Genomic DNA, 27627 nt, shown 5'->3' with positions numbered 1-27627 from the left:
GATTAGTGTTTCCCTTAAGCATGACCATATCCTTTTTTCTTTTCCCAACACTGTGGCTAGAAAAATGTCAGCACGTTTCCTACTTGTCCAGTTTGCTAAAAGTCACCCACTGTGTGTTCGGTGTATACACACCCTGAGTTTCCCAGTTGTGCCTTCTGTCCTTTTCCTTGGCCTTTTGCGCTTACTCTCCCTAAAATACATGTGCCTCTGTTACCTCTCACAGCAGAGATCCCACCAGTCCTGTAGCATTTAGATCAGAACCCAGCTTCTCAGGAAGCCTTCCTTCCTCTCACTGGCCCTGCATTTGATCTCATTTTGCCCAGACCATCTTCATGTGAGTCCACAGTTATGTCACGTCCATATTCCGTGACCGTCCGTATGTGTTTGTGTGTTCTGTAATCTGTGTGCCTCCGTATTACCCCACCATATCACATACTTTAAGAGCACAAAAGCCAAACTGATCATAGCGTACTGTTAGGCTTTGCATGCCTGCAGGTTCAACTTTGTGGAGGACTGAGACTTCAGATCTCCTAAGCATTGCTAGGGGAGCAGTATATTGCCCAGGAGTAAAGCCTCCTAAAGAACTCAGAGATCCTCTCCCCAGCCTTTTTATATTCCCTACCAGGCACACTGGTTCTGTTGAAAGGTGTTTTCTTTACTACTGTTTAATATGAAGTAACTTCTTAAACTCTAGAAGTGTAAGAATGCTAACATGAACCAGGACATCTTATAGCTGAAAACATCCTTAAAGTAAAAATAACTTTTCTTTCAGCTGACTGTGTACACAACCTTGATGGATGTTACCAAAGGCCAATTTGAAAGTTACCTGCGGAATTGCCCAGACCCTTGTATAGGTTGGTGAGCGTCTGGCCTACAGGGTGTGCTCTGATATGAAGATCTGATCCGGCCGACAGCACAGCCAGTGGATCTTCTCCTTCCAGAGACTCAGAGCAGGTTCTCTCTGAGGCACGAGCTTGTCCTCAGTATGTTTACAAGTCACAGGCATTCTCTGCTGTGGTTGTTGATTGTTCTTACTTACAAGTGACATCTTTAAGTGAAGTGCAGCAATTGTCTAGAATTAATTTCTGAATTTCATTTCACTTTGACATTACTGGAAGGCTGAGGATGGGCAGTTAGACTGTGGTGGGGCCCTCGGCCGCTGAGGAAAATGCTAGCCCCTGTAATCATCTAATATAGTACCTCTGTGTGAAAAACAGTAAGCAGAAATAGTCCACGTTTGTTTTTTACTTCTGTCTACGTAATTGTATGCTTTTCTGTATAACAGTCTTGTTCTCCTGGTTCTAATTATTAAAATGAATATACTGTAGTCTTTGCTTTCTGTGACAGTGGTATAATTTCACTTCTTTTGATTGGAGGGAGAGGAGACATATTCAACTGTATATTCCCCTTAATGGGCAATAAGTGGGCCTTTGAGTTTGTAAATAGAAGTATCTTTTGAGATTCATGAACCAGTCTGCAAGACAGTATTTTATGCAAAGAACTGAAGTTGTGGTGTGATGGATCACTTTTATATGGCCTTTCACACCATGGTCTTGTAACTTCCACCAAATGACTGGGTGAGACTATGCATATGAGGCATTTGTGGCCCACCAAGGGGATTGGGTAGCTTGCTGATAATGCAAATAAGGTGCATGGCACCCTTGTGGAGGTATTGTTAGGTGCTGTTCAGCTGGTTCTGACTCCTAGCGACCCCATGTACAAGACAACGAAACACTGCCCCATCCTGTGCCATCCTCACAGTTGTTATTGTGCTTGAGCCCACTGTTGCAGCCACTGTGTCAATCCACCTTACTGAGGCTCTTCCTCTTTTTCACTGACCCTCTGCTTTACCAAGCTTGATGTCCTTCTCCAGGGACTGATCCCTCCTGGTAACATGTCCAAAGTATGTGAGACGAAGTCTTGCCATTCTTGCTTCTAAGGAACATTCTGGTTGTACTTCTTCCAAGACAGATTTGTTCGTTCTGCTAGCATTCTATTCAGTATTCTTTGTCAACACCATAATTCGAAGGCATCAATTCTTCTTTTGTCTTCCTTATTCACTGTTCAGCTTTCCCGTGCATATGAGGTGATTAAAAGTACCATGGCTTGGGTCAGGCACACCTTAATCCTCAAAGTCATATCTTTGCTTTTTAACACTTTGAAGAGGTCTTTTACGGCAGATTTTCCCAATGCAATATGTCATTTGATTTCTTGACTGTTGCTTCCATGAGTGTTGATTGTGTAGCCATGTAAAATGAAATCCTTGACAACTTCAAATCTTTTCTCTATTTATTATAATGTTGCTTACTGGTCCAGTTGTGAGGATTTTTGTTTTCTTTATGTTAAGGTGCAATCCATAGTGAAGGCTGCAGTCTTTGAGCTTCATCAGTAAGTGCTTCAAGTCCTCTTCACTTTCAGCAGGCAAGGTTGTGACATCTGCATATCGCAGGTTAATTAGTCTTCATCCCATCCTGATGCCACATTCTTCTTCATACAGTCCAGTTTCTGGGATTAGTTGCTCAGCATACAGATGGAATAAGTATGGTGAAAGGCTACAACCCTGATGCACACCTTTCCTGATTTTACCATGCAGTATGCCCTTGTTCTGTTTGAACAACTACCTTTGGTCTATGTACAGGTTCCGCATGAACACAGCTAAGTGTTCTGGAATTTGCATTCTTCACAATGTCATCCATAATTTGTTATGATCCACACAGTCAAATGCCTTTCAGTAGTCAATAAAACACAGGTAAACATCTTTCTGGTGTTACCTGCTTTCAACCAAGATCTATCTAACATCAGCAGTGATACCCTAGTTCCACGTCCTCTTCTGAATCCGGCCTGAATTTCTAGCAGTTCCCTGTCGATATACTGCTGCAATCATTTTTTAATTACCTTCAGCAAAATTTAACTTGCGTGTGATATTAACGATATGGTTCAGTATTTCCACATTCTGTTGGATCACCTTTCTTTGGGATGGGCAGGGATATGGATCTTTTCCAGTTGGTTGGCCAGGTAGCTGTCTTCCAGGTATCGTGGCATAGATGAATGAGTGCTTTCAGGTTTGCATCCATTTCTTGAAACGTCTTAATTGGTATTGTGTCAATTCCTGGAGTCTTGCTTTTCACCAGCACCTTCTGTGCAACTTAGACTTCTTCAGTACTGTCAGTTTTCGATCAGACACTATCTCCTGAAACGACTGGACATCGACCGATTCTTTTTGGTACGGTGACTCTGTGTATTCCTTCCATCTTGTTCTGATGCTTCTTGCGCCATTCTGTATCTTGTTCATAGAATCCTTCAGTATTGCAATTCAAGGTTTGAATTTTTTCTTCAGGTCTTTCTGCTCAGTTCTTTCACATCATCATTTCTTCCATTCACTTTAGCTACTCCACTTTCAAGAGCAAGTTTCAGAGTCTCTTCTGACATTCACTTTGGTTTTTTCTTTCTTTTTTGTCTTTTAAATGACCTTTTGCTTGTTTCATGTATGATGTCTTTGATGTCATCCACAACTCATTTGGTCTTCAGTCATTAGTGTTCAACGCATCATATCTACTCTTGAGATGTTCTCTAAATTCAGGAGGGATATACTCGAGGTCATACTTTGGCTCTTGTGGACTTGTTCTAATTTTCTTCAGCTTCAACTTGAACTTGCATATAAGCATTTGATGGTCTGTTCCACAGTTGCCCGCTGGCCTTGTTCTGACTGATATTGAGCTTCTCCATCATCGTTTTCCATAAATGTAGTCAATTTGATTTCTGTGTATTCCATCTGGCAAGGTCCACGTGTATAGTTGCCATTCATGTTAGTGAAAAAAGGTATTTACAATGAATAAATCATTGGTCTTGCAAAATTCTATCATGTGATCGATCTCCAGCGTCATTTCTATTACCAACGCCATATTTTCCAACTTCTGATCCTTTGTTTCCAGCGTTTGCATTCCAATCACCAGTAATTATCAGTGCATCTTTATTGCATGTTTAATCAATTTCAGACTGCATAAGTTAATGAAAATCTTCAATTTCTTTATCTTTGGCATTAGTGCTGATGGTAAATTTAAATAATAGTCATATTAACTGGTCTTCTTGCAGGCATCTGGATATTACCCTATCACTGACAGCGTTGTACGTCAGGATAGATCTTGAAATGTTCTATCCTCTTCAATTTGTCATTGCCAGCATTTTTTAGCACAGTAGATCGGAGATTGTTTAATGCAAAATGGCCACTACCAGTCTTTTTCAGGTCATTAATGCCTAGGGTATCAATCTATGTGTCCATTTCATTTCTGATGACTTCAGTCTTCCTAGAGTCGTACTTCATACATTCCAATATTCTGATTATTTATGGACGTTTGCAGCTGTTTCTTCTCATTTTGAGTCATGCCAAATTGTGAGGATGGGAACATGCAAATAAGGTATATGGAACCCTAACAAGGGGATTGGTCAGTTTTGTGATCCCACTAGGCTGAAAAATTAGTCATCTCAGAGGTGGACAGAGGGGATATTCAGTACCACCAAGAAGAGACGGGAGTGAAGGGTGTCCTTTGGACCCAGGGTCCCTGCACTGAGAACCTCCTAGACCCAAGAGACACAGAGGGAGAGAGATGCAACACCAGAGACAACACAAGATGGCACAGTGGACTTTCTGCCCACAGAGTAAGGCAGCTACAGTGGGTGTGCCAACCCACAGAGGGAGAGAGCTGAGCGCCTTCAGGCAGGAGGCTTCCTATGGAGTGGGGTGCTTCTGGATGCTTGTCAGTGGAGCTAGGCTTACCAATGCACGGAGCAAGAAAGCTGAGCACCTTTGGGCCGAGGCTTGCTGGCGGAGTGGGTTGCCCCAGGAACTTATTTTTGGAGCTGAAGGGCTTTGTAACACTTTCCGAGGTTGGAGAGAGGAGCTGTGTCTGACATCCGCCTCCTAGGAATCAGCTCTGGGTTATGGTGATTCTCTCTCCCCGTCATGAAGTTAGAGGAGGTTAGATGCCCCTGCCACACCATTTTTACAGAAGTCTTCCCTTTTTCATAATTACTGTACCTCCCAGTAACTCCAAGAAGTTAACTTTAAAAATGGAGCCCTGGAGTCTGTGAATTCACAGTAAGTAAACAGGTCAAAGACATAGAAATTGGGAGGTGAACCCATTATTAAAATTTTCATAAATATCATTTATTAGATGAATAGATTTTTAGTTTGTCCTTCAGATTAGGATGAATTTTTTTAAGTATGGTCATTGAAAGTGTTTCTCAGAAATCAGAATCTGTTTATGAAAACTGCTAGTTGAACTTAATAGCCTTTCTAATGTTCACAACAAGGGGGTCTGGTGGCAAAGTGGTTAAGAGCTATGGCGTGCTATGGTTGCTAACCAAAAGGTCACCAGTTCAGACCCACCAGCTGCTCCTTGGAAACCCTATGGGGCAGTTCTACTCTGTCTTATAGGGTCACTGGGAGTCAGAATGGACTTGACAGCAACAAGTTTGTTTTTTTTTTGCGGAAGTTTCACAGTTAACTGTGAACTATATGCTAACGAGGCAAGAGTGTAACCAGGGCATTTTTGTATGTCAGCTGTATTCACAACGCTCAGTAAACAGTCATTGGAAGTGGTGTCATTTGTCAGCCATGTATGCCCCCTGGGTGTATAGTATGCATTGAGTGTGGGGGATTATTGTGGAAAAACACGAGCTGAACATAACGATCTGAATTAAATAACGAGGGTTATGTAAGGGGGTTATTAAACTTACGACTAACTAGCCACAATCTTACATGACTAATCCGTTTAACTCAATCCAGTATAACCCAGTTTGCAGGTGTCCAAAGGCAGCATGTCCCCCAGATCAGAGATGCTTCCACAAAACTACAGTGAATAGCATTTGTGTTAAAACGATTTAATTTTTTCCAAAAAATCTTTATATTTTATCCCTCTTTAAAACTCAAGTGAGGTAAACTTGACAAAAAATTTTTTAAATGTAGTAGCCTTTGATATATACATGATAATAAGGATATAATAATGGATATAATATATATGATTATATATAATAAAGGATACAATATATATAATAATATATACATGATAATAAGGAAGCAAGACAACAGTTGTTTGAGATGATTTCTCAGGTCCAAATCAAATGGTCTCAAGGAAATAACAAATGGTATTAAAATTTTATAGACAGTCTTGTTTAGTGAGGGAAAGAGCATATTATAAAATAGGGTATTCAGTATAAGCTTATTTATGTAACATTTTATACATGTACTTAACTATACATGTAGAATATGAAGGGATGATTTAAGAGGATATTAGCCAAAATGTTGACAGTGGTTCCCTCTAGAGAGTGGTGTTAATTTTGAGGCAAATAAACTCAATATCCATGGACATTAATGAGGCTACATCGTTAGGAATATGGGACAAAATTAAGGTCCAGTTTGGATACAAACCACGGGCTATAATCCCCACTCCTCCCCAGCCTAGTTTTAAGGAATCTGATTTAAAATGGAGGACTGAATCATACCTATGTTCCTGCACACGTGTAGCTCCAAGAGAATTTAACAGCTACTTGTAGAGGGGGACAGTCTGAGCACAGCCTACTGCCTTTCTTGATAACCCACAGGTGAACCTTGGACTGAAAGACCAGTGAGAGCCTCAGTCTGATTGTGGCTTCATGGACGGGATGACTGTGGGATGACTCCCTCTTACTGGGGCATCCTGATTCAAAACCCATCCCATAGTGGCTGGTGCTATCAGCGCACCCCTCCTCTGTTGCCCTGAGCATATGCCAACTTTCCCAGGTATTGTTTAACTACATGTCTGATTTCTCTGGCACCTGGTCAACCCCACTTGTTTATCAGTTCCCAGTGGGGAGGGAGTAGGGAACTTCCCCTGCAGCACAAGAGAGGTGTGTGCAGACATTCCCTGTGTTGGCTGTTGCGGGTACAGGAGGACTGTGGGTGGAGGACTGACACCCACTGTTGAAGTTGATCTTGCTCCGTCCCTTCACTATGGGAGTAAAGTGTTGTTCCACCTAACGCCTGTGTGTAAGTTATGTCTTTCTTGGCAACCCTGACACCTGCAACTATGGGGTGGATTACTATCTGCCATGTGATGGGACTTTTCACTTGTTTGACACTACTACTTATCCAGAATTTAGTATGTACCAGGTCTCGTGCTAAATGCTTTGCAGGTATTATCTTATTATTCTTCTCCACAAACTCGTTATACTTGAAATCCCAATTGCCCATGGGAGTAAGGTTAAGTGACTTGCTCAAAATCACATGAACATTAGAGGCAGAATTTGGGCCAGCTCTGTCGAGCTATCAGTCTCTTAGCTGTGACACTCTAATTTTTAACCTTTCACATAGGACTGAAAACAGTTGTGTCATTTGAGATCCACACTTAAGCTGGCGTATCCCGTGTCCTCATGTTGCGTCCGGATCTCATTTTTGCAGTCTTATACTCGTTCTCTGGGAATAATGTATTTCTGTAGGGACTGGAAACTCTTTGGGCTTAAGAAGTTGGTGACAATGTACTTATCCATAGGTCACTTGTTTTCACTACCCTCAGTATAAATAGTGCTCACCTTATGGGGAGTCACAGTTAGAACCTCAGTCTAGACTAACCTAACTAGAGACTAACTGGAGACTAACCTCTAGTTAGACTCTCATTGAGAGTCCTCCTCTTTTTTGTTGACCTTCTACCAAGCATGATATCCTTCTCCAGGGATTGGTCCCTCCTGATAACACGTCCAAGGTACCTGAGACAAAATCTCACCATCCTTGCCTCTCAGGAGCGTTCTGGCTATACTTCTTCTAAGGCAGATTTATTCATTCTTCTGGTATATTCAAGATTGTTTGCCAGCATTATAACTCAAAGGCATCAATTCTTCAGTCTTCCTTATTCATTATCCAGCTTTCGCAATGCATATGAGGTGACTGAAAACACCACGGTCATTGATACAAATTTGTGAAATATTCAGCAGCCTGGCATTATATGACAACTATGGCAAGCCAGCCCTGGACTCCATTCTTCTGCACACTGCCCTGTCCACCATCCAAGGTGGTGAGCACGACCAAACATGGCAGTGTCTGTGCAGGGTGTGAGCTCACACAAGATCCAATCTTTCTCTCTAGGAGACTTCTACGCCCTTATATCAGGAGAGCAGGGTTTCTTGAGCAGGTGCCACAGGAGGAACTGTTGGGTGTTGGGGCAGTTCTCTCTGGTACTTCTGTACGTTTTGTGACAATTTTTGTCCCAGACCATCTTTTCAAGGATACTTGTCTAGCAAACGACCTTGGAAGACAGCAATAATGTCTCCCTCTGGGGCAGAGTGCAGCTCTGTCTCCTGTCTCATGGACAGGCTTGCCAGCATTGCAGCCCCCTTATAGGATCAGGGGTTCCCCAGCTGTGATACAGCCCTACTTGGCTCCTTCACATTGCCTCCACGGGACCTGGACTCAAGGGGAACCAATGAGAACATGTGCTCATGCTGCATGGTATGCTATGTAATAAAGTCCTTTCCTCAGACCCAAGAGTCCGCCAGCATCCGTGAAACTGTGGCAGGTGAACTTCTTGGCTTGTGGTGGTGGTGGCTGTAGAGTTGGTGCTGACTCATGGTGAACCCACAAAACAACAGAGAAAAATGTAACCCTCATGATCGCCAGCATGCTTGAGTCCACTGTTGCCTTCCAACCCAGGTGGCTCATCTTCCAGTAATATATTGGACAATATTCTGAGGGCTCCCAGTTTTTGTCCCCCTCCTCCCCAACCAGGGCTTAAACCCACTCTTGGTGGCCCTGGCCCTCATTGCCAGCAATAAGATCAAGAACAGAATTTCCCATCTGGCAGCTAGGAGAGCAAATCGCCCAGTGTGACTGGCCATGACAGGTCTACACAGGGTGAACATAGTGATGAGAAATCACAATCAGAGAAAATTACCCCAGAAGAGATGGTGCTTGTGCTAAGTTTTAAAGGGTGAGTAGGAGTTCAACAGAAGAAGAAAGGATACAGGGCTTTACACACAGAGAAAAGGCCTGTGCGTGGAGGCGTGCAGGCAGGAAACAGTATGACCAGTCTGTAGAACTGTTAGGTTGCAGAGTGCAGGGAAACGAGGCTAGAGAGGTAGGCAGGAGACGTGTCCAAGGACCGATGATTACCATTTCATAGATCAAATCATTCTGACAATCTAAACTTACCTAACCTTCACCCCACCCTCTTGGTTGTTGAGTCATAGCATTCCAGAAGCCTCTGAGGACGGTAACTTACCTCAGCATAGGAATAAGACAAGATTCTGCTCTGTTCTGCCACGATGCCTCCTCTGAAGTTACTGCTCCAAGATAAAACTGGGCTGAAGTGACCGAGTGGTCTTACTCATAAAGGTAAGACTTAGGTTCTATAAATAATTTCCCATGTGCTCTCCTTGGAAGGCTCTCATGACAGTGTATCAAGGGAGCAACTGTATCATAATTATAATTTTATTGTAAGTATAAACAAGTTCTGGCACCCTTCTCTTTATCCCTCCTACTTCCTGCAACTCAGTGAAGAAATGAACTCTGCAAACTCACATTTACTTATTCAACAACATATTGGCCATCAAAGGAGGTCATCAAAGCTTCTGCTTCCAGGCAAGACAGAACAGCAGGAACCAGATTCACCATCCCACCTGATACGATAGGAATACCAGAGAAAATAGATGAAACAGATTTTTAAGACACTTGTGACCAGGCATCTGAGAAACAAACAAGGTGAGCCCTATGACTGCCCCAGCTTACTGCCTGGAGGGTTTGCATGCCATGGAGTAGAGAGGGGGAATCCAGGTAGTGCCTGGATACAGACCTCAGCTGAAGAGATGGGCTGGGAGCCTGAGAGGCTTGGCAGCTCGAGTTCACAGGGAAGGGTACTGGAGAAGAGAGCACTGCACTGAAAGAACTAGGAGATCTGCAGAGGGTTTCCCTCATGCTTACAGCTTAGTGCTCAGTGCGTGAACGTTAAAAAGTCACCTGAGGCTGGGAGAAGAGGCACTCAAAAGGTTAGAGTTAATAAGTCTCAGAATTCACACTGGGCTGGAAATACTTTCTCTTCCCACCAGCCAGAGTGGAAAACTCCGTAATTCATGGGGCATCAGGTAGAGTACTTAGAGGACCTTTGCCCCAGTAGTGGGACTAAACCCTGCTCTGGTCCTGCCTAACAAAGTTTAAAAGCAAGATCTGAAAGGACTGAATTATTTCCAAGTACCCCAACTGCACCCAGAACAAAGCACAAGAATATTTATAGAGATACACAAATACTTAGCATCCAATAAGTAAAATTCACAATGTCTGGCACCCAATAAAAAATTATGAGGTATGTGAAGCAGCAGGAAAATACGGCATTTTAATGAGGAGGAAAAAATCAATCCATAGAAATCAACCAGAAATGTCACAGATGATGGCATTAGTAGGGAGTAATACTAAAACCATTACTGTAAGTATACTCCAATGATCAAGAAAACTAGAGGAAAGACTGAAATGTTAATAGAAATATGGAAGATATTAAAAACATCTAAACCTGATGTAGAGCCATAGGTTATAGTTATGAAAACCATAAGGTTAATATCATACTTTATGATTAAACAAACACTTTTCCCCCAAAATTGGAAACAAAGGATAGATACCCACTCTTACCACTTTTTATTCATTGCCCTGGTTGTTCTAGCCTTTAGCCCGTGCATTCAGGCAAGGGGGGAAACCCGAGGTAGCCAGGTGGGAAAAGACAATGTAAAAGTGTCTTCACTTAGACATGACATGATCATCTATGTAGAAAACCCTACAGAGCATACAGACAGACAAACCAAAAATCACTAGACTAGTATGTGAGCTTAGCAAGGTTACAGGATAGACAATCAATATACAAAAACCAATTATATTTCTATCGCCTAGCAGCAAATAATCAGAAATTGAAATTCAAAACAATGGCATTGGCAACAACATCAAAAAACATAAGGTATGTAGGGATTGTGGTGGAAGAATAATGACCAACCCTCCTCCCCCCGCCCCAAAGATGTTCATGTCCTAATCCCCAGAACCTGATGTTACCTTACATGGCAAGAGAGACTTTGCAGATGTGATTAAGTTAAGGATTTTGTGGCAAAGAGACAATTTTTGGATTGTGGGGAGGGTGGAAGACAACCTATTCTTACGGAGAGGGGAGAAACTTTCCTGGCTGTGGTCAGAGGGAGATGTGACTGCTGAAAAAGGGTCAGAGGGAGATGCAGTGTTTGTTTTTGAAGATGGAATAAGTGGGCAAACAGCCAAGGAATGAGGGTGGCCACTAGAAGCTATAAGCTAAAAAAAAAAAAAAAAATGTTGGCAAGGACATGAGGAAATTGTAACCCCCATCCATTGTTGGTGGGATGCAAAATGGTACAGTCGTTGTGGAAAACAGTGTGGTGGTTCCTCAAAAAACTAAAAATATAACTACCATATGACCTAGCAATCCCACTCCTAGGTATATACCTAAAAGACCTGAAAGCAAAGACTCAAACAGAGACTTGTACACCAATGTCCACTGCAGCACTATTAACAATAACCAAAAGGTGGAAGTAACCTAAATGCCCATCAACAGATGAATGGGTAAACAAAATGTGGTAAATGCATACAATGGCATACTACTCAGCCAGTAAGAGAAATGAAGTCTTGATGTACGCTACAATATGGACATACAATGACCAAAAAAAAGTAGCTGCTAAGGCTGTTTATGTACAGCCAAACCTCATGGGATCTGGTTCCTTGGTTTGGAGGTTTAGGATCATGGTTTCATGGGACATCCCAGTTATTGGCCTAATAAAGTGTTTAGTACTTCTGTTCTACACCTCTTGGTTCATTATGTACTGTGTGGGGTCTTAAAAGCTTGCAAGCTTTGTAAGCTTTTAAGGCACAACAATTGGTCTCTGTTCACCTGGAACAAGAGAGGAAAGAGTCAGGAATAGGAAGAGGACTTGGAATGTATCGCTAATTGCTTCTATGAACAACTGCCTTCTTTGCCCTGAGACCAGAAGAACTGGATGGTGTCCAGTTGCCATTACTAAACATTTTGATCAAAGATTCCATAGGAGAATCCTGGTCAAAAGGGAGAAAATACACAACAGAATTTCAAATTCTCATAGACTTCAGACTTTCTGGAGCCATGGAGGCTGGATGTACCCGAGACTATTGTCCTGAGATAATCTTTCAACCATAAACCTAAAATATCCCCTGAAGTCTTAAAACCAAACAATAGTTTAGCTTAACTAGTAAATAATGTCCGTCTTAGGAAGCACTGTGCTCGCCGAAGATCTATATGGGATCAAATAGACAACAGCAACTCAAAAGATTATATAGGAACCTTAGGGGGGAGTGAGTTTATTGCTAATGGGAAGGAACAATTCAGAAAAGGAGCGTGAGAATGGTTGCACAACTCGAAGACTGTGATCAATGTCACAGAATTGTACCTGTAGAAGCTGTTGAATTGACGTCTGTTTTGCTGTGTATATTCTAAACAACAAAATAAAAGTTTTTTTTTTTTTTAAAGCAAGTAAATTGATTATCCCTTAGAGCCTTATCTGGTGGAGGACTAGTACCCAGAATATATACATATATATTTAAAAAGATTCTCACAACTCAGAAATAAATCCAAAAACCTAATTAAAAATGGGCAAAATATTTGAACGCTTTACCAAAGAAGACATATCAGTACCAAAAAATAGTAAGAACACAAACCAATTTTCTAAACTGGGCAAAAGATTTGGGACAATTTACCAAAGTAGATATATGGATGTCAAATAAGCCCATGAAGAGGTGCTCGACGTCATTAGTCATTAGGAAAATGCTTATCAAAACTGTAAGGAGACACTATTATACACCTATTAAAAACAAAACTCAAAGCTAGTGCCATCGAGTCAATTCTGACTCATAGCGACCCTACAGGACAGAGTAAAACTGCCCCATAGAGTTTCCAAGGAGTGCCTGGTGGATTTGAACTGCTGACCCTTTGGTTAGCAGCCATAGCACTTAGCCACTACGCCACCAGGGTTTCCACACACCTATTAAAAAGACTGATTATACCAAGTGCTGACAAAGATGTAGAGCAACTGGAACTCTCCACATGTAACAGTGACATAAAATGGTACAACCGTGTGGGGAAACAAATCGGCTATTTCTTATAAACATACACTTACCATGTAATATAGCCATTTCACTCCTAGGTATTTACCCACAGGATATGAGAGTATACGTCCATACAAAGACTTATACACAAATGTTCATAGTAGCTTTACTTGTGATGTGGAATATAAAAAACAAAAGAGGCACCTGGCTTAAAATAAAATGGCTGGACTAACGCTAAGACTCACTATACCCTTTCACAGAGATTCAAGCCCTGTTGCTTAGGAACCAACCCTGTCATTGAGGAAATGCTTTCTTTGTGGTCAGGGGTCTGTAACAAAATTCCTTATATTAATCTTCTTAAAAACAAAAAAAACAAAACCAAACCCAGTGCCGTCGAGTCGATTTCGACTCATAGTGACCCTATAGGACAGAGCAGAACTGCCCCACTGAGTTTCCAAGGAGCGCCTAGTGGATCTGAATTGCAGACCCTTGGGTTAGCAGCCGTAGCTTATATGCTTTGAGCAAGGTAATGTTTAACAACCTGTGCCTGACAGTATCCTTCATGTCATCACCATGCCATTGTTTTGTGACAGTCATGAGACCCCTCCACGACCACGTACCTTCCAATTAGGTCCTTTAGCCAATCAATGTATTCCAGCTGTGTTAACATAACCAATAATATTAAAAATCACACTTTGCTTTGTCCTGCCGTTTATTAACCTTAATTGCTGTAAACCAATCAGGATATTGTGCTTTGTAGCTCTTCCTACAACACTAAAACTATGTGGGATTTGCACCCTCTCCCTGGGATCCGTAAGCTTCAGACTCTGTGGTTTTCACCACCCCCGTTCAAATGATACATTGGCTTTAAATAAAGTAAAATCTCTTTGATTTTACTTTAATAGAGTTGGAAAGTCTTTTCTCTACACTTGCTATAGCCTAAAACTGGAAAACACACAAATGCCCATCATTTGTGTGTTGTGAATAGATACAGTGCACTTTGGATAAACAAAGCGCACTATATTCATACAACGGACTACCACCCAGCAATACAAAGTGTGAACTATGGGTGAATCTCAAAATAATTATGCTGAGTGAAAAGAAGCCAGACAACAAAGAATACAGCCTCTATGCTGCACTTGTATGAATTTCTAGAACACGGAAAGTAATCTATAGTGACAAAAGCAAATCGGTGCTTCCCTTGAGACAGGTTCCGGTAGAAGGGAGGGATTACGAAGGGACAGCAGGGAACTCTGGGATGATGAATATGTTTGTTATCTTCATTGTCATCGTGATTTCACAGTTATATACATGCATCAAAACTTAGCAAATTCCATACTTTAAAGTACAGTTTAAATGTCAATTATACCACAATAGGGCTGTTAAAAAATATATTGGGAGCTTAACTTTGGTGAAGGGAAAGACAACACACAATATAGGAGAAATCAGCACAATTTGACCAAGGCAAAGTCATAGAAGTTTCCTGAACACATCCAGACATCTTGAGGGACAGTTACCGGGGCTGAGGGCTGGGGACCGTGGTCTTGGGGGACATCTCGGTCAATTGGCATAACATAGTTCATAAAGAAAATGTTCTAGGTTCTACTTTGGTGAGTCGAGTCTGGGATCTTAAAATCTTGACGGCGACCTTCTAAGATACTTCTATTGGTCCCATTCTGTGCAAAGCAAAAGAGAATGAAGAAAACCAAAGACACAAGGAAAATATTAGTCCCAAAAACTAATGGACCACAAGAACCGCAGCCTCCACCAGTCTGAGCCCAGGACTTGATGGTGCCCAACTACCACCACTGACCGCTCTGACAGGGATCAGATAGAGGGTCCCGGACAGAGTGGGAGAAAAACATGGAATAAAATTCAAATTCACAAAAAAAGACCAGACTTACTGGTCTGACAGAGACTGGAGAAACCCCCAGGACTAAGCCCCTGGACACCCTCTTAACTTAGAACTGAAGCCACTCCTGAATCCACCTTTTCAGCCAAAGATTAGACAGGCCTACAAACTAACACACATGAGGAGCGTGCTGCTTAGTTCGATCAAGTATATGAGACCAAATGGGCAACACCTGCCCAAAAGGGAAGATGAGAAGGCAGGAAGGGACAGGAGAACTAGATGGACATGGAAAACCCAGGGTATGAAGGAAAAGGGGGAGAGTGCTGATACATTGTGGGGGTCGCAACCAGAGTCGCGATTCGTATTTAAATTTTTGAATGAGAAACTAATTTGCACTGCAAACTTTCACCTAAAGCACAAATTTACTTGATGGTGCTTTAGGTGAAAGTTATTTATATACATATTGGGAGCACATTAAAAAATACAGGTGGTCTGCCAGGTATTGGTGATACAGTGGTGAGCAGAAAAGACAAGGCAAGGTCCCCACCCTCCTGGATCTGAAGACATGAAGCAATCCTCCTTTCCATTTTCTTCCTCATGGCCTCCACAACTGGCCACACACACTCCCTTTCCAGTGACTACGTACTGGGTCACAGGAGGAAGTTACTGTAAGCGCAGATGATTTGTTAAATCATTGCCTCAAGGCTTCTAGAGGTCATGGTGTTGATCCAAGAGCTTGAAGCTAGACTTTGCAGCTATTTGCAGCAGGACAGAATTCTTTCGGTTCTGGCCTCAGTTACTCCTGTTACAATCATTTTTGAGCTCTTAGAGAAGTCTATTAGCTTTCTTAGAAGAGGCAACACTGGGCTAGGAACAAGGGCTCAAGTCAAAGACATCTGTGAAGAAGTTAAGAATATATTTTTACACAAAAAAACTCATGTGTTGTATAAGTTTTTCTTTACCAACCATGCCTGCCCCACCCCAGGTATTTTCGTAGGCACACTGTTTTGTTTTACAGTAACATGTAAAAAAAAAACCAGCATAGTGCACTTAGAAAAATACCTGGAGGGGAGGGGAGGAAGGTCACACTTGGCAGAAAGCATATAACGCACATCATTTGCGTAAAAATATGGTAGTACAAGTATGTCCTTTGGCTGAATGAGGGTTGTCTTCCTTTTTCCCTCTGCCCTTTGGGGTTGGGAGTGAAAAGGAATGGGATTGGTAACTAATCAGAATAAATGAATAATCTTTTTAAGAATCAGCACAAAGCTGGTTCCTATGAGGCAGAGGTTAAAGATGTCCCAAACGTCCAACTTTTCCAAGCTGCTGTCCCACTCCATCGTCTCTAACATCAGCTCCTCCGCCTCCGCTCACTACCCTCCCTCCCGTCTTTGGGTTCCTTAATTCGCTGCAGCCTCTCCCAGAGCTCATGGCGGTACTTACAGTCAAGTGGCTTATTGGGGAAGTAATAGGGCACAACCTGGGATCAGGATCATCCTGGAAGTAACAGGATCAGCTCAGGACGCAGTTTCTCCCTCAGGACAGCTTCTCGCCCTGGGCCCTGCTGGAACCTTCTGGGGCAGGTGTTACAACTCTTAGCTCCGTGGGCAGGCACGCCCCACCTAAGCGACTAGCATGGTGCTGCCGCCTCTGGCTGTCTGCCGAGTTACAGCTCTTCTCTCGCCCTCCATGTCTCCCTTTGAAGCTTAGCGGATGGCAAAACTGACCAATCCCCTCGCTAGGGCTCCATACACCTTATTTGCATGGTGCCATGTACCTTTTTTTATGTACCTTACCTACATTTTCAGCAAACTATCCAATCCCCTTGGTAGAACACAAGCACCTCATTTATATAGTCCCACTCAGTCATTTGGTGGGAGTCACAAAGACTACAGCCAGAAGGGCCATATTAAGTAATTCACTGCACTACACAGAAGCAACATGAGTATGGATTTGTGTTTTTATGCATAAAAATGAATTATATGAGAATGATGCACTGTACTTAGAAGAACCAGCAAACCACCAGCCCCTGAGCACAGACCAGCTGCTTCACAGCTGAAAGATGAGAGACAAAGATGGTTTCAGGATTCACCTGTGATGAGAAAAAACCAGATTACTAAAACTGTGACCCAGCAAGTTCACTCCTAGGTATACCTGTTATGGATTGAATTAAACCCAAAAAACGAAGCCCGTTGCCGTTGAGTCGATTCCGACTCATAGCAACCCTATAGGACAGAGCAGAACTGCCCCACAGAGTTTCCAAGGAGCACCTGGTGGATTCGAACTGCAGACAGTTTGGTTAGAAGCTGCAGCTCTTAACCATTATGCCACCGGGGTTTCCATGGATCGAATTACGTCCCCCAAAATACGTGTTGTAAAGTCTAACCCCTACACCTGTGGATGTAATCCCATTTGGGAAGAGGATTTCCTTGTTATGTTAACAAGGCCGTATCAGCGTAGTGTGTCTTCAGCCAATCACTTTTGAGATATAAAAGAAGTAGATTAGGCACCGAAGCAGGCAAGCACAGATGGGGACAGATAGATGCCACACGAACATGGCCATGGAACCTAGGAACAAAAGCTGAGAGCTAAGGGCTGTCCCCAAGAGCCCACAGACAGCCTTCCCCTAAAGCCAGCACCCTGAATTCAGACTTCTAGCCTAGACTGGGAGAAAACAAATTTCTGTTTGTTAAAACACCCACTTGTGGTATTTCTGTTAGAGCAGGAAGACTTGAGAACAGGAACACAGACTAATACCTGTACGCTCAGCACTTTTCACAACAGCCAGAAGGTGGGAACAACCTAAATGTCCATCAGCAGATGACCTGATCCATTTTACTTTTTCCTCATAGTTTGATCAAGTTTTGCTTTATATATTTTGACGTTACCTTTTAGGTGTATATACCTGTTACAGCATTTTGGTGAATTCAAGAGATTTCCATTGTAATTTCTTTAAACTTCTGTGTGCTATTCACCACTTCCCAGATGTTTTGTTTTGAAGGGCTAGTATTTACCTGGTCTTTTTACATCCCTTTAGTTTCAACTTTACAGTATTTTAGATGTTTCTTAAAAGTGCACAAGGCCTTATTTTTAAAGTATCAAATCCAACACTCTTTGCCTTTTACTGTAGCACCTAGTCCATTTACAGTTACCATACTGAAATCTCATTCTCCTGTCTTAAACATATTTCTACTGCCTTCTAATTATTCTGCCCTTTTTATTTTTTGCATTCTTAACTTCGTAGACATGTTTTTTAAATTCCTTTTTTTCCTTTACAAGTTTGAAAGACAGCCTCATTCCTGTTCTTTAGTGATTAACCTACACACGGCAACACGCTCCTTTACTTTACCAAAGTCTACAGTTTTAAGAATACAAGGACCTTAGAACACTGTAATTTACCTACCAACTTACTGTCACCTTGCGTTTGAGCTGTACTTTAACCCCAGAAGACATCAATATTGTTGTACACAGTTAATGTTCAGATCTATAAGCATATTTATTATATTATTAACTCATTCCTTCTTGCAAATTAGACCTTCTGAGATCATTTTCTTTCTGGTAGTAAAAAATTTCTTTAGGTCTTTTGATAAAAACTTCAGATTTTGTTTAAAATTTTGAAAGAAACTTCTGCTGGGTATATAGTTCTATCTTGAACAGTTTTCTCTCTGAATGTGAAGTGTCGAGAAGCCGGCTGTTGGTCTAATTATTACCCATCTGATGATAGCGAGTCATGTATGTCATCCTGACTGCTTTTAGGATTTTGGCCTTGGAGCGCTGAAGTTTCAATCATTTCTCTGGATACGAAATTGTCTTCCCTGTTTACAATGTGTTAGACTTGCTAACTGTGACTGTTTTTCATCAGTTCTGGAAATTCTTAGCTGTCATCTCAGATGCTGCCTCCGCCCAGTCTCTTTCTCTTTTCCTTTTGGAACTCTAACTAGATGTTGGGCCGCCTTCTATTTTCTGAGTCTCAACCTCTCTCATACTTTGTTAAGTTCCTCAGCTCTATTTTCTCCTTAAGTAACTATTCCATAACCAAAAACCAAATCTGCTGCCGTGGAGTCGATTCCGACTCATAGCGACCCTACAGGTCAGAGTAGAACTGCCCCTCAGTCCAAGGAGCCCCTGGTGGATCTGAACCGCTGACCTACGGTTAGCAGCTGGAGCACTTAACCATTACGCCAGTAACTGTTCAGACGGGTTGAATCCGCTGTTAAAGCCTTTCATAGTTTCTCATTTCATTTGTTGTATCTATTTGACTCGTCTACAGATCAGCTTGGTCAAATTTTTTTTTTATAGACTATTGACCTTTACTCATATTTCAAGTTTTTTACCTTATTAAACATATTCTGAGTTCGATAACTGAGGTATGTGAAGCTTTTCAGGCCAGATTCTATTGTTTCTGCTAGATCAAGTTTGTGATGCCTTGTTTCCTCGTGTATTTTTTGACCAAAAAAAAAACAAAACCCACTGCCGTCGAGTTGATTTCAACTCCTGGCAACCCCACAGGATGCAGTCAACTTGCCCCATGGGGTTTCCAAGGCTGCAATCTCTAAGGAAGTGGGCTGCCAACCTTTCTACCCCAGAGTGGCTGGTGGGCTTGAACCGCTGACCCTCCGGTTAGCAGCCAGGCCTGTTTTCATGGTATCTTATCTGTGGACGTTCTTTGAGGCCTGGGCTGCATCGTCACCTTTCCGAGAGGAAGGGATTTACTTCTGCCAGGGCCTGAAGCCATGACCACTTTAAACTCTTGTCTCCAGGCTTTTGTGACCTTACCGTTGTGTGCAGTTGAGCTGATGCTGACTCGCAGCAGCCCTATAGGACAGAGGAGAACTGTAACTGTATTCAGGGCCAGGATGTGGTTCCGTACCCTCAGGAACGTTCCTCCCACCAAGGATGAAGACTGCCAGTTTTCTCGCAGTGCCCAGGACACAGGCTACTTTTCACTGTTACGTTTATACCGAGGATGTGGCTACTGGTAGGTCCGGCCTTATTCAGAGGATGGGGTGTGCCTTGGGTACCTAGTGCTACTATAGCAGAACTACCACAAGTGGGTGGCTTTAACCCACAGAAATTTATTTCCTCACAGTTTAGGAGGCCAGAGTCCAAATTCAGGGTCCTGACCCTACAGGAAGCTGCTCTCTCTCCCTATGTCTGCTCTGGGGGAAGGTCCTTGTTTCCTTCCAGCTTCTATTCCTAAATTCCTTGGCAATCACGTGGCTTTTATCTTCCCCTAGTTTGTGCTTACTTGCTTGCTTCATCTGCTTTTATTTCTCAAAAAAGATTGATTTAAGACACACCCTACACTAATCCTGCCTCACTAACAAAACGAAGAGAACCAATTCCCAAATGGGATTATAACCACAATTATCAGAGCATCTATGTACTATACAAAAAATGATCTCCAGTTTAATAAATCTCTCTGGCTAGTTAATATGTCATTTTTCATGTCTTGATTTTTTTTTTTAACTGTCAAATAAAGCCACGATTCTGGAATAAATTCTAAAGTATGACTGCACATGTCAATTTAAATGAAAATGCGATTCAGGCTTATACGCAGGGTATACATTTATTAACAGTGAAAAAGCAGTTTGTCCAAGGTCAATGTTTACAAAATACGAAGAGCGCAGCCGCAGCCTGGATAGCTCTAGTCAGGCATGGTCTCACCTGCTCAGGGTTCTCTCTCACTCATTTTGACCGTTTCTCCCTTTACCTCTAACCAAATTTTTAACTTAAAAAAAAATAAAGGCACACAAGAACATTTAATGCCTGACAGTTTTAGCAATTAATTACTAGGGAAAACATATTAAACAAGTTATCTGCACCCAAGTCATAGGCATTTTAAAAGAAAATCATCTGCTGAAAAAGGAAAAGACGAGACTAGATAACAGCAGCTGTAACAAGTCAAATAAGCAATTCTGATAAGGCTCATAGATAAGACACTGATGACTAAGATGTACAACTAAGATGTACGTACAAGTCTTCCACCGTATCTACCTTTAATACGCATGCAGAGAGAGACGGCCACAATATTTGTAAGGCTTGGCTTGAGTGCCAAAATGAAGCTTTCCCCTTTTTCCTCCTTAGAGTCTAGAAAACTAATACAGAATCTGGGGACACATAACAATGCAACCTACTGTTTCAACTTCCCTGAAGTAAGGCCAACTGGATAAGAATTCTTGATTTTGGAATGGTTATTTTCTGAAGAGGTTTTATTAAATCTGGAGGTATGTCTTACCTAATTTAAATTAACTAGTGATATTTTTTAGTAAATGTCCTCCTAGGGAAATCTTCATTTAATATTCCTGACTGGCCATAGTTTCACACAGAGGTATCGAGTAAGTATTTTAAGGGAATACTAACCACATTCTTTTCCTATGGGGTATTTCAGTTAATTGTAACCAAATTTAAAAGACTTGTAACTAATTCTTTATATTTTATTCAAGGAGGAATCCATAAGGTTGATCTAGTAACCGGGTCTATGGAGCCTTACTGAGTGAGTATATGGCAAGTGTGGGGTGTAAACCACCTTTTAAAAGCTGATCTACTTCGTGAGGAAGAAGTCAGGTAGACTCTCTTTACTGAATACATCATCTGTAAACCTGCTCTCGCTTACTAGTCGAGAAGCAGCTGCTGTGCTTTGGTCTTAAATTATCATCTTAAAAGGGAAAAGTTTGCCTGAAGGAATACAGAACCTTACTGCTCTGGTATATAAATTTAGTTCTGTTAATCCCTACTTGAAAGAATTTGATTTTTCATTTAAAATTATTCACAATGTTACTTGTCTATGCAGAAATGCTTACTAATTATATAAAGCTTTTTTTTCTTTTTTAAGTCTAAAGCGACATAGGAAATGAAATTCTGGAAAATATTAATATTTATCTAGCAATTATTTAAGTTCTAGGTACTATGGACATGTACTGGAAACTTTTTACCCAATCTAAATAGAGTTTATATATATATATATTCTACAATAACCTCAGAGACATCCTGGATACCTTTATCACCTGCCCTATTCTTGCACAGGAATAGGACATGCAGATGTTGAAAAGAACAGCAGGCCTGACAGCAGCAGCACTGGCATTAGCCGGAAGCCTGGCCTAAGGAAAAAGGTCAGTGGCTGGGCTTTATAATAAATAGGAAATATCTCTCACTCCTGACTCTTTACCACTGCTCTTCTCTGAACACCCTCATTACACACAACAGTGACTTGCTGTATAGAATACTTGCTGTATAGAACTTCCCAAAAAGATACTTTACGGACAAGTCCAAACTTTATTTAAAACTACATTTTAAATTTAACGTTACCGAACATCACAACGGAGGTAAAAAGATTAAGACAAGAAAGAAGAGAAAAAAAAGCAAATTAAAGAAAAACACAGTGTGTTTCAAGGCTTGAATCTACAGAATTCAATTTCTGATGTTTTAAACTGCCATGGGCAGAAATTAGTACATCTATCAAAAATGCAGTGTCCAACTAATTAACAGTTTTATACAGATCAGAACAGATGTTTATTTAGTGCCATTTTCCTATATGCATTGACTATGTGAAGACAGTTAGATAAGCTTCTGAAGACATCTCATATACTGTGGGCTCCCACTGTTTCTGAAAAACAGAATAGTAATTAAGGCCTTATAAAGTATTTACTGAAGTAAGACATTACCTACTAGAATTTAATATGGTTCTCTTCCATTAAAGTTTTTACTTTAAATATAAGGTTCTTGCAAAGAAAATCCTAATTTAGTCTGCTAAAACAATTTCCAGATCACACACAGTAACAGTTTAAAAGGAACAAGTGAAGGTTTCTGTTTCAAGATATCAGACCGTGCAATATATCTCCTGTCCTTACACAAAAATCCCATTGGTAAAGAAATAAGAAAATAACTATAAAAATGAGTAAACCCGGACCAACTAAGAGAAGGGAGGAAAAACAAAAACAAACAAAAAAATCACATATGATCTTAAAGCAATTGATGGAAAGTAACAAAAACAAGATCATTCTGGCTTGAGGCAAGAAACATTTTCCATTTGCCATCAAGTTGGTTCCAACTCAAAAAGGAAGCTGGGACTCTCCTTTGGCTGCAGTGAATGGCCTTATCCTCAGAGGAATACCATGATACGCTTGTACTATAGCCACAAAAGTAAAAGCAGAACTGTGTGTGGACTTTACCAACCGTAATAACGTAAGGGAATAAATAAAACCGAACACAGCTGGCAGGACAAAAGTAAAAGCAGAACTGTGTGTGGACTTTACCAACGTTAATAACGTAAGGGGATAAATGAAACTCAACACAGCTGGCAGGAGGCGGGGGAAGGAGGGTGGCAGATAATGATCAGAGTCGATGGAACTGGAAAAGGGTATACATTTAACATAACAAAAGTAACAAACAGGAAAACCAAAGATAATAACACTGAGAAGAGAAGGAGTAAGTCTAAATACTTTTCATAAGGATGATGAGATTATTAGCTGAATTTCATAAACTTAGAAAAAATACAAGCATGTCAGAGTTACAGGAGTCTCCTCCTAAAGCAAAAAAAAAAACAGGCTCTTGGCTATTTACTGTTAACTCTTTTGGCCCTTTTTTTCTTATACCATGTGAACATATTACTTTGCTAAAACTGATGATTAAAAGCAAAAATTATCTGGTACTACCATTTTGTAAATTAGGCGACTGAACTAAAATTTTCACGGAAGTATATTTCCTTTCCAAAAATTGGCTTAAGTCTCCTGAGTACTCGTGAATAGCAGCACATTTTAAAAACAAAATGATGGTATCAAGTTTTAACAGTTTTTCAATACAAGAAGGTTAAAACCAATGACTCTTACCAGGTTCTTTCAGCCTCTGAGGATTCCCAGCTAACTCTTCGGTTTGTGTCTCACATCCTATTTCCCCAGGCAAATGGTTGTTCTGTTCCTCTTCTACCATTTTCTTCCTCAGGTCTGCCTTTGGAATGAAAATTAAAAAACGGAATCATTTTTCACCTCAACAATATTTGTCTTATAAAGACAAGTATAATTAAAGAAAAGACAGCCAAATACCTCTGAATATATTGTCAGTTTAAGTGGTAAATCTTCAACTTTCACAAAGTCTTCTTCATCAGATTTTTGACTTATGTTACCAGATTCTGCTTCCTGTAAGTGAAGCAAATGATATGTAATGCTACGTCGGGACATAAATCAAGACATCCATGGCAAGATACAATGTGGGCTCTTCTGTGTAAGTACACATCACTGTGCCATCGTATTCAGTCTTCTCCTATATTCAGCTCTATGAATAAAGCCAGATTCTGGATTCACAGGAAGGGTCAGGCCTGTGCAGCTGTGGACACACTGTCTAGCTTTTTTGTTTGGCCTTCAGGTTTTAAAAGACAGCATAACAGGTAGGGACTATGCTGGGTTTAACACAAGTGCCAAGACACCTGTTCTCATACACCTGACTAGCTTCATGCATTTCTTACCTTTCTAACCTCTCTGAGTCCAGTTTACAGGCTACACGGGTGAATTCTAAAGCAGAGGTTCTTGAAAGTAAAAATATGGTTTCTATACTCACTGAACTTTGATGGTTTTCTACATCAATTTTACGAAGAATAGTCCTATTTGTCATAAGAATCAGTTTAAAAAAGCCATTGCTAAGTATCGTGATATTCTGACTCATAAAAATTCAGAACTCAAGGAAAGAACAAAACAGAGTACTTGAACAAGAATAACTGAAACCCCCAAACCCACTGCCATCAATTTCAACTTACAGCGATGCTACGGGACAGAGGTCTGCCCCACAGGGTTTCCAAGGTGGTAGTCTTTACGGAAGCAGACTGCTACATCTTGCTCCCCCAGAGCGGCTGGTGGGTTCGAACTGCTGACCTTTTGGTTAAGTAGCTGAGTGCTTTAACCACTACACCACCAGGGCTCCTTTAACAAGAATAGCACCCAATAATGTATGGGTGAGGTAGTTGTTAACCCTAGAAAGCAGGGGTGGCATTTTCATGTATTTATCCTTTTCCTATAAAACCAAGCAAAACCCGTTGCCACTATTCTGACTCCTAGTGACCCTACAGAACAGAGCAGAACTGCCCTATAGAGTTTCCAAGGAGCGCCTGGTCTGAACTGCTGACCTTTTGCTTAGGAGGTGTAGCACTTAACCACTACACCTCCAGGGTTTCCTTTTCCTATAAGGACTATCCTTTTGTCCCCTCCAATTCTGAAAATATCTCATTGTAACTTAATACTATTTATTTAATCTCTTTCCCCATTGACAGAAACCATCTTTGGTAAAGGTACATAAATATAAGTCTAGCCATAAAATATTCTCTAATAAGTTATCATCCAGCATTACTATATTGCCTTAGGATACAAAAGATAACGCCAAGTAAAAGTTATTAAAGCATGTAAGTATTAGTAAGATACTTGTTCCCATTTTATTAAAAAGGGGGCCAATTTATGCAGGCTAAGGGAAAAACAGTAGTAATTACCCTAAGAGCTAAAATAATTCTAAAAACAACTGCTGTTTCCTACTGTGCTTACAGAACGCGGCAGACCCGTATCCAGCCAACTCGAAGTGCGCGTTTGCAAGCTCTTCAACGCTGACTCTGTGAAGGCTCAGGCGGATTTAGGAACTCATTTTCGTGCTTACCTCAAGCTGTGTTTTTCCGAAACCTGAATTTTTTTCTTCTCCTAGTTCTCCCTTCTAATATTAGTTCTACAAAATCACCCAAGAGGCAAACCTTACATTTTTCTTTCTCTCCCACGCTACTCTCATTCAGCTCTGATTTCATACTTCCGGGAGGATGGACAAGGAGCCCTGTAGTGCAACCCTTAGGTGCTCAAAAGGTTGGTGGTCTGAACCCACCCAGGTGCTCCCCAGGAGAAAAGACCTCGCGATCTGCTCCGGGAAAGATTACAGCCTAGAAAGCCCTGTCACACGGGGTCGCTGTGAGTCGGAACTGACTGGAAGGCACCTAGCAACAACAGGAGAGTGCAGCCTCCTGACACGGCTCCTTGACAATGCCTCTCACACAGCTGTCAGGTTAACCTGCATCAACCTTACCTGCACAAACCTTCATAAACGTCTCCTGCCTGAAATTCATATTTAGGGCCTTCTATTATCTAACTTCAAGCTAATTTCAACTGGATATCTCCTGTAACAATTCTATGCACTGATCAAATGATTAAGAATAAACCTAGCAGTTAATTTCAGAATTTTAAATGCGTAATATTATTGCTATTGAGGCAAACAAAACTGAGTTAAAAGAACTACTCTTTCTCACAATGCTTTCGAAGCAATATAAGCTCTCTTTTTGAAAAAAGCAATGATGAAACCTTAACTGTAGGTACACCTTTACAAAGGGAACCTGTGCTAATGAACAGCATGAAGCACGTTTCTTGGGTCTAGGAGTACTTACTTGGTTCTGACACTAAATTATAAATCCCTGCTTCTTTATTGACAATAAAAACTATATAAAACATATACAACCCAAGGATCCAAAAAACAACCTATTGCCTATAAAATTAAATCAGAACAAAGGTCTAAATTGAAACGAAACTACCTACTACCATCAGTACAGATTTCCTAATACCTTGTCCTACCTTTTTTCACTGAATAGAGACAAGAACTCTCATGCTGTCAAATTAATGTATTCCCCATTCCAACGTAAGCTTTTGGGTTTGTCAAAGATTTATGAAACGTCTAAACGGTTGAGAAGTTAAGCACCAGTGGCGTACGAGATGAATGACGATTCACGTATAGCACCTGTATTACCTCAGATGTACCTAACTTAAACTCTCTCAAGATTGCTGCCTAAACCTCAGGTCTCTGGCTCTCAAAACTATAAAAAGGCAGAATCGTTTTTAGGTTTTGAGATAGTCACCTTAACTTACTACCACCCTTCTGCTCAAGCTTAAAATAGGCTTGGGTAAGAAATAAAAATTCTTCTGCAGTTAAAGCTGAGCTTGGCTTGTCTGCTCACAGTGCTCACCTAAAAACGCAGAGAAATGAAAAACAGAAATACGTGGAAGCGTAAGGATACATACGTAGTCATTCACTAGCACAGGCGACTCGGTGTCAGGACTGCCAGCCAGGGAGCTCTCGGGAGTTTCCTGCGCAGATTTCACTTCTTTGACTCTAGGCACCAAGGTTTCAATTTCAGTCAGCGGTAACGGCAAAGGATCAGGCTGTTTCGATGAGTCGGTGGTAGCCAGGGAGTCCTCACAGGCAGCGCTACTTAGAGGTTGCTCATTTTCCACGATACTGAGGTAACAGGGTTTCACAGGAGTGCTATCCTCGTCATCTGTCATCAGAAGAAAGTTAACCTTAGTGTAATTCTGCAGTTGTTCCGTTTTACTCTAGACTACACCAGCTGATGACAATCTGCATGTGTGAGTGTGATCAGGAAGTGTTAACACCCAAAAGGAAAGGCAGCTGTCAGTTTTCCTTATCAGCGGCTCTCCAATCTAGTTGATCAGATTCATCTGGGGCTGTCTGAAAAACCAGATTCCTGAAATCTATCCTATTTCTAATGAGCCACTTTGAGGTCAGGAACAGACATTAAAAAAAAAAACTCCCCATATTTGTATCTAGGTACAAAAGGGTTAAAGAGCTGTCTTGGGCAGTTACTACTTGCCTACTTTGACAGCTCTTTGCAGAAACACAGCCTTCTCATGTTTCCCACAAA

General features: G+C 41.2%; 2 protein-coding genes and 1 long non-coding RNA gene across 21 annotated transcripts in view; 2 read left to right on the top strand and 1 right to left on the bottom strand.

Moving 5' to 3' along the window:
* The window catches only part of ASAH1 (N-acylsphingosine amidohydrolase 1), a 31534-nt gene extending 30207 nt beyond the window's left edge, over positions 1 to 1327 (top strand). For all 3 annotated transcript variants that reach the window (XM_064272905.1, XM_064272904.1, XM_010592516.3), the window contains one exon: positions 773 to 1327. In XM_064272905.1, the coding sequence (XP_064128975.1) occupies positions 773 to 862 (90 nt within the window). In that variant the 3' untranslated portion in view covers positions 863 to 1327. The remainder of the gene's footprint in view (positions 1 to 772) is intronic.
* The window catches only part of PCM1 (pericentriolar material 1), a 123658-nt gene that overhangs the window by 4724 nt on the left and 91307 nt on the right, over positions 1 to 27627 (bottom strand). For 11 of the 17 annotated variants that reach the window (XM_064272894.1, XM_064272898.1, XM_064272896.1 and 8 more), the window contains 3 exons: positions 26987 to 27243; positions 23999 to 24091; positions 23786 to 23903 (listed from right to left, as the gene is read on the bottom strand). In XM_064272894.1, coding sequence (XP_064128964.1) covers positions 23786 to 23903; positions 23999 to 24091; positions 26987 to 27243 — 468 coding nt within the window. Of the gene's footprint in view, positions 1 to 20507; positions 22564 to 23785; positions 23904 to 23998; positions 24092 to 26986; positions 27244 to 27627 lie in introns of those variants that run through there. The other 6 variants (XM_064272897.1, XM_064272902.1, XM_064272900.1 and 3 more) reach the window with 1 other exon arrangement.
* LOC111751297 (uncharacterized) lies at positions 9622 to 26992 on the top strand. Its single transcript, XR_002786383.2, has 5 exons — positions 9622 to 9727; positions 21404 to 21453; positions 21984 to 22069; positions 24082 to 24176; positions 25483 to 26992. It is a non-coding gene; the product is annotated as an uncharacterized LOC111751297 (long non-coding RNA).

This window comes from Loxodonta africana, chromosome 19 (assembly GCF_030014295.1).
Source record: "Loxodonta africana isolate mLoxAfr1 chromosome 19, mLoxAfr1.hap2, whole genome shotgun sequence".
Taxonomy (NCBI): Eukaryota; Metazoa; Chordata; class Mammalia; order Proboscidea; family Elephantidae; genus Loxodonta; species Loxodonta africana.
Note: the sequence above shows the minus strand (reverse complement) of the source record. Positions and strands in the feature narration are given on the sequence as shown.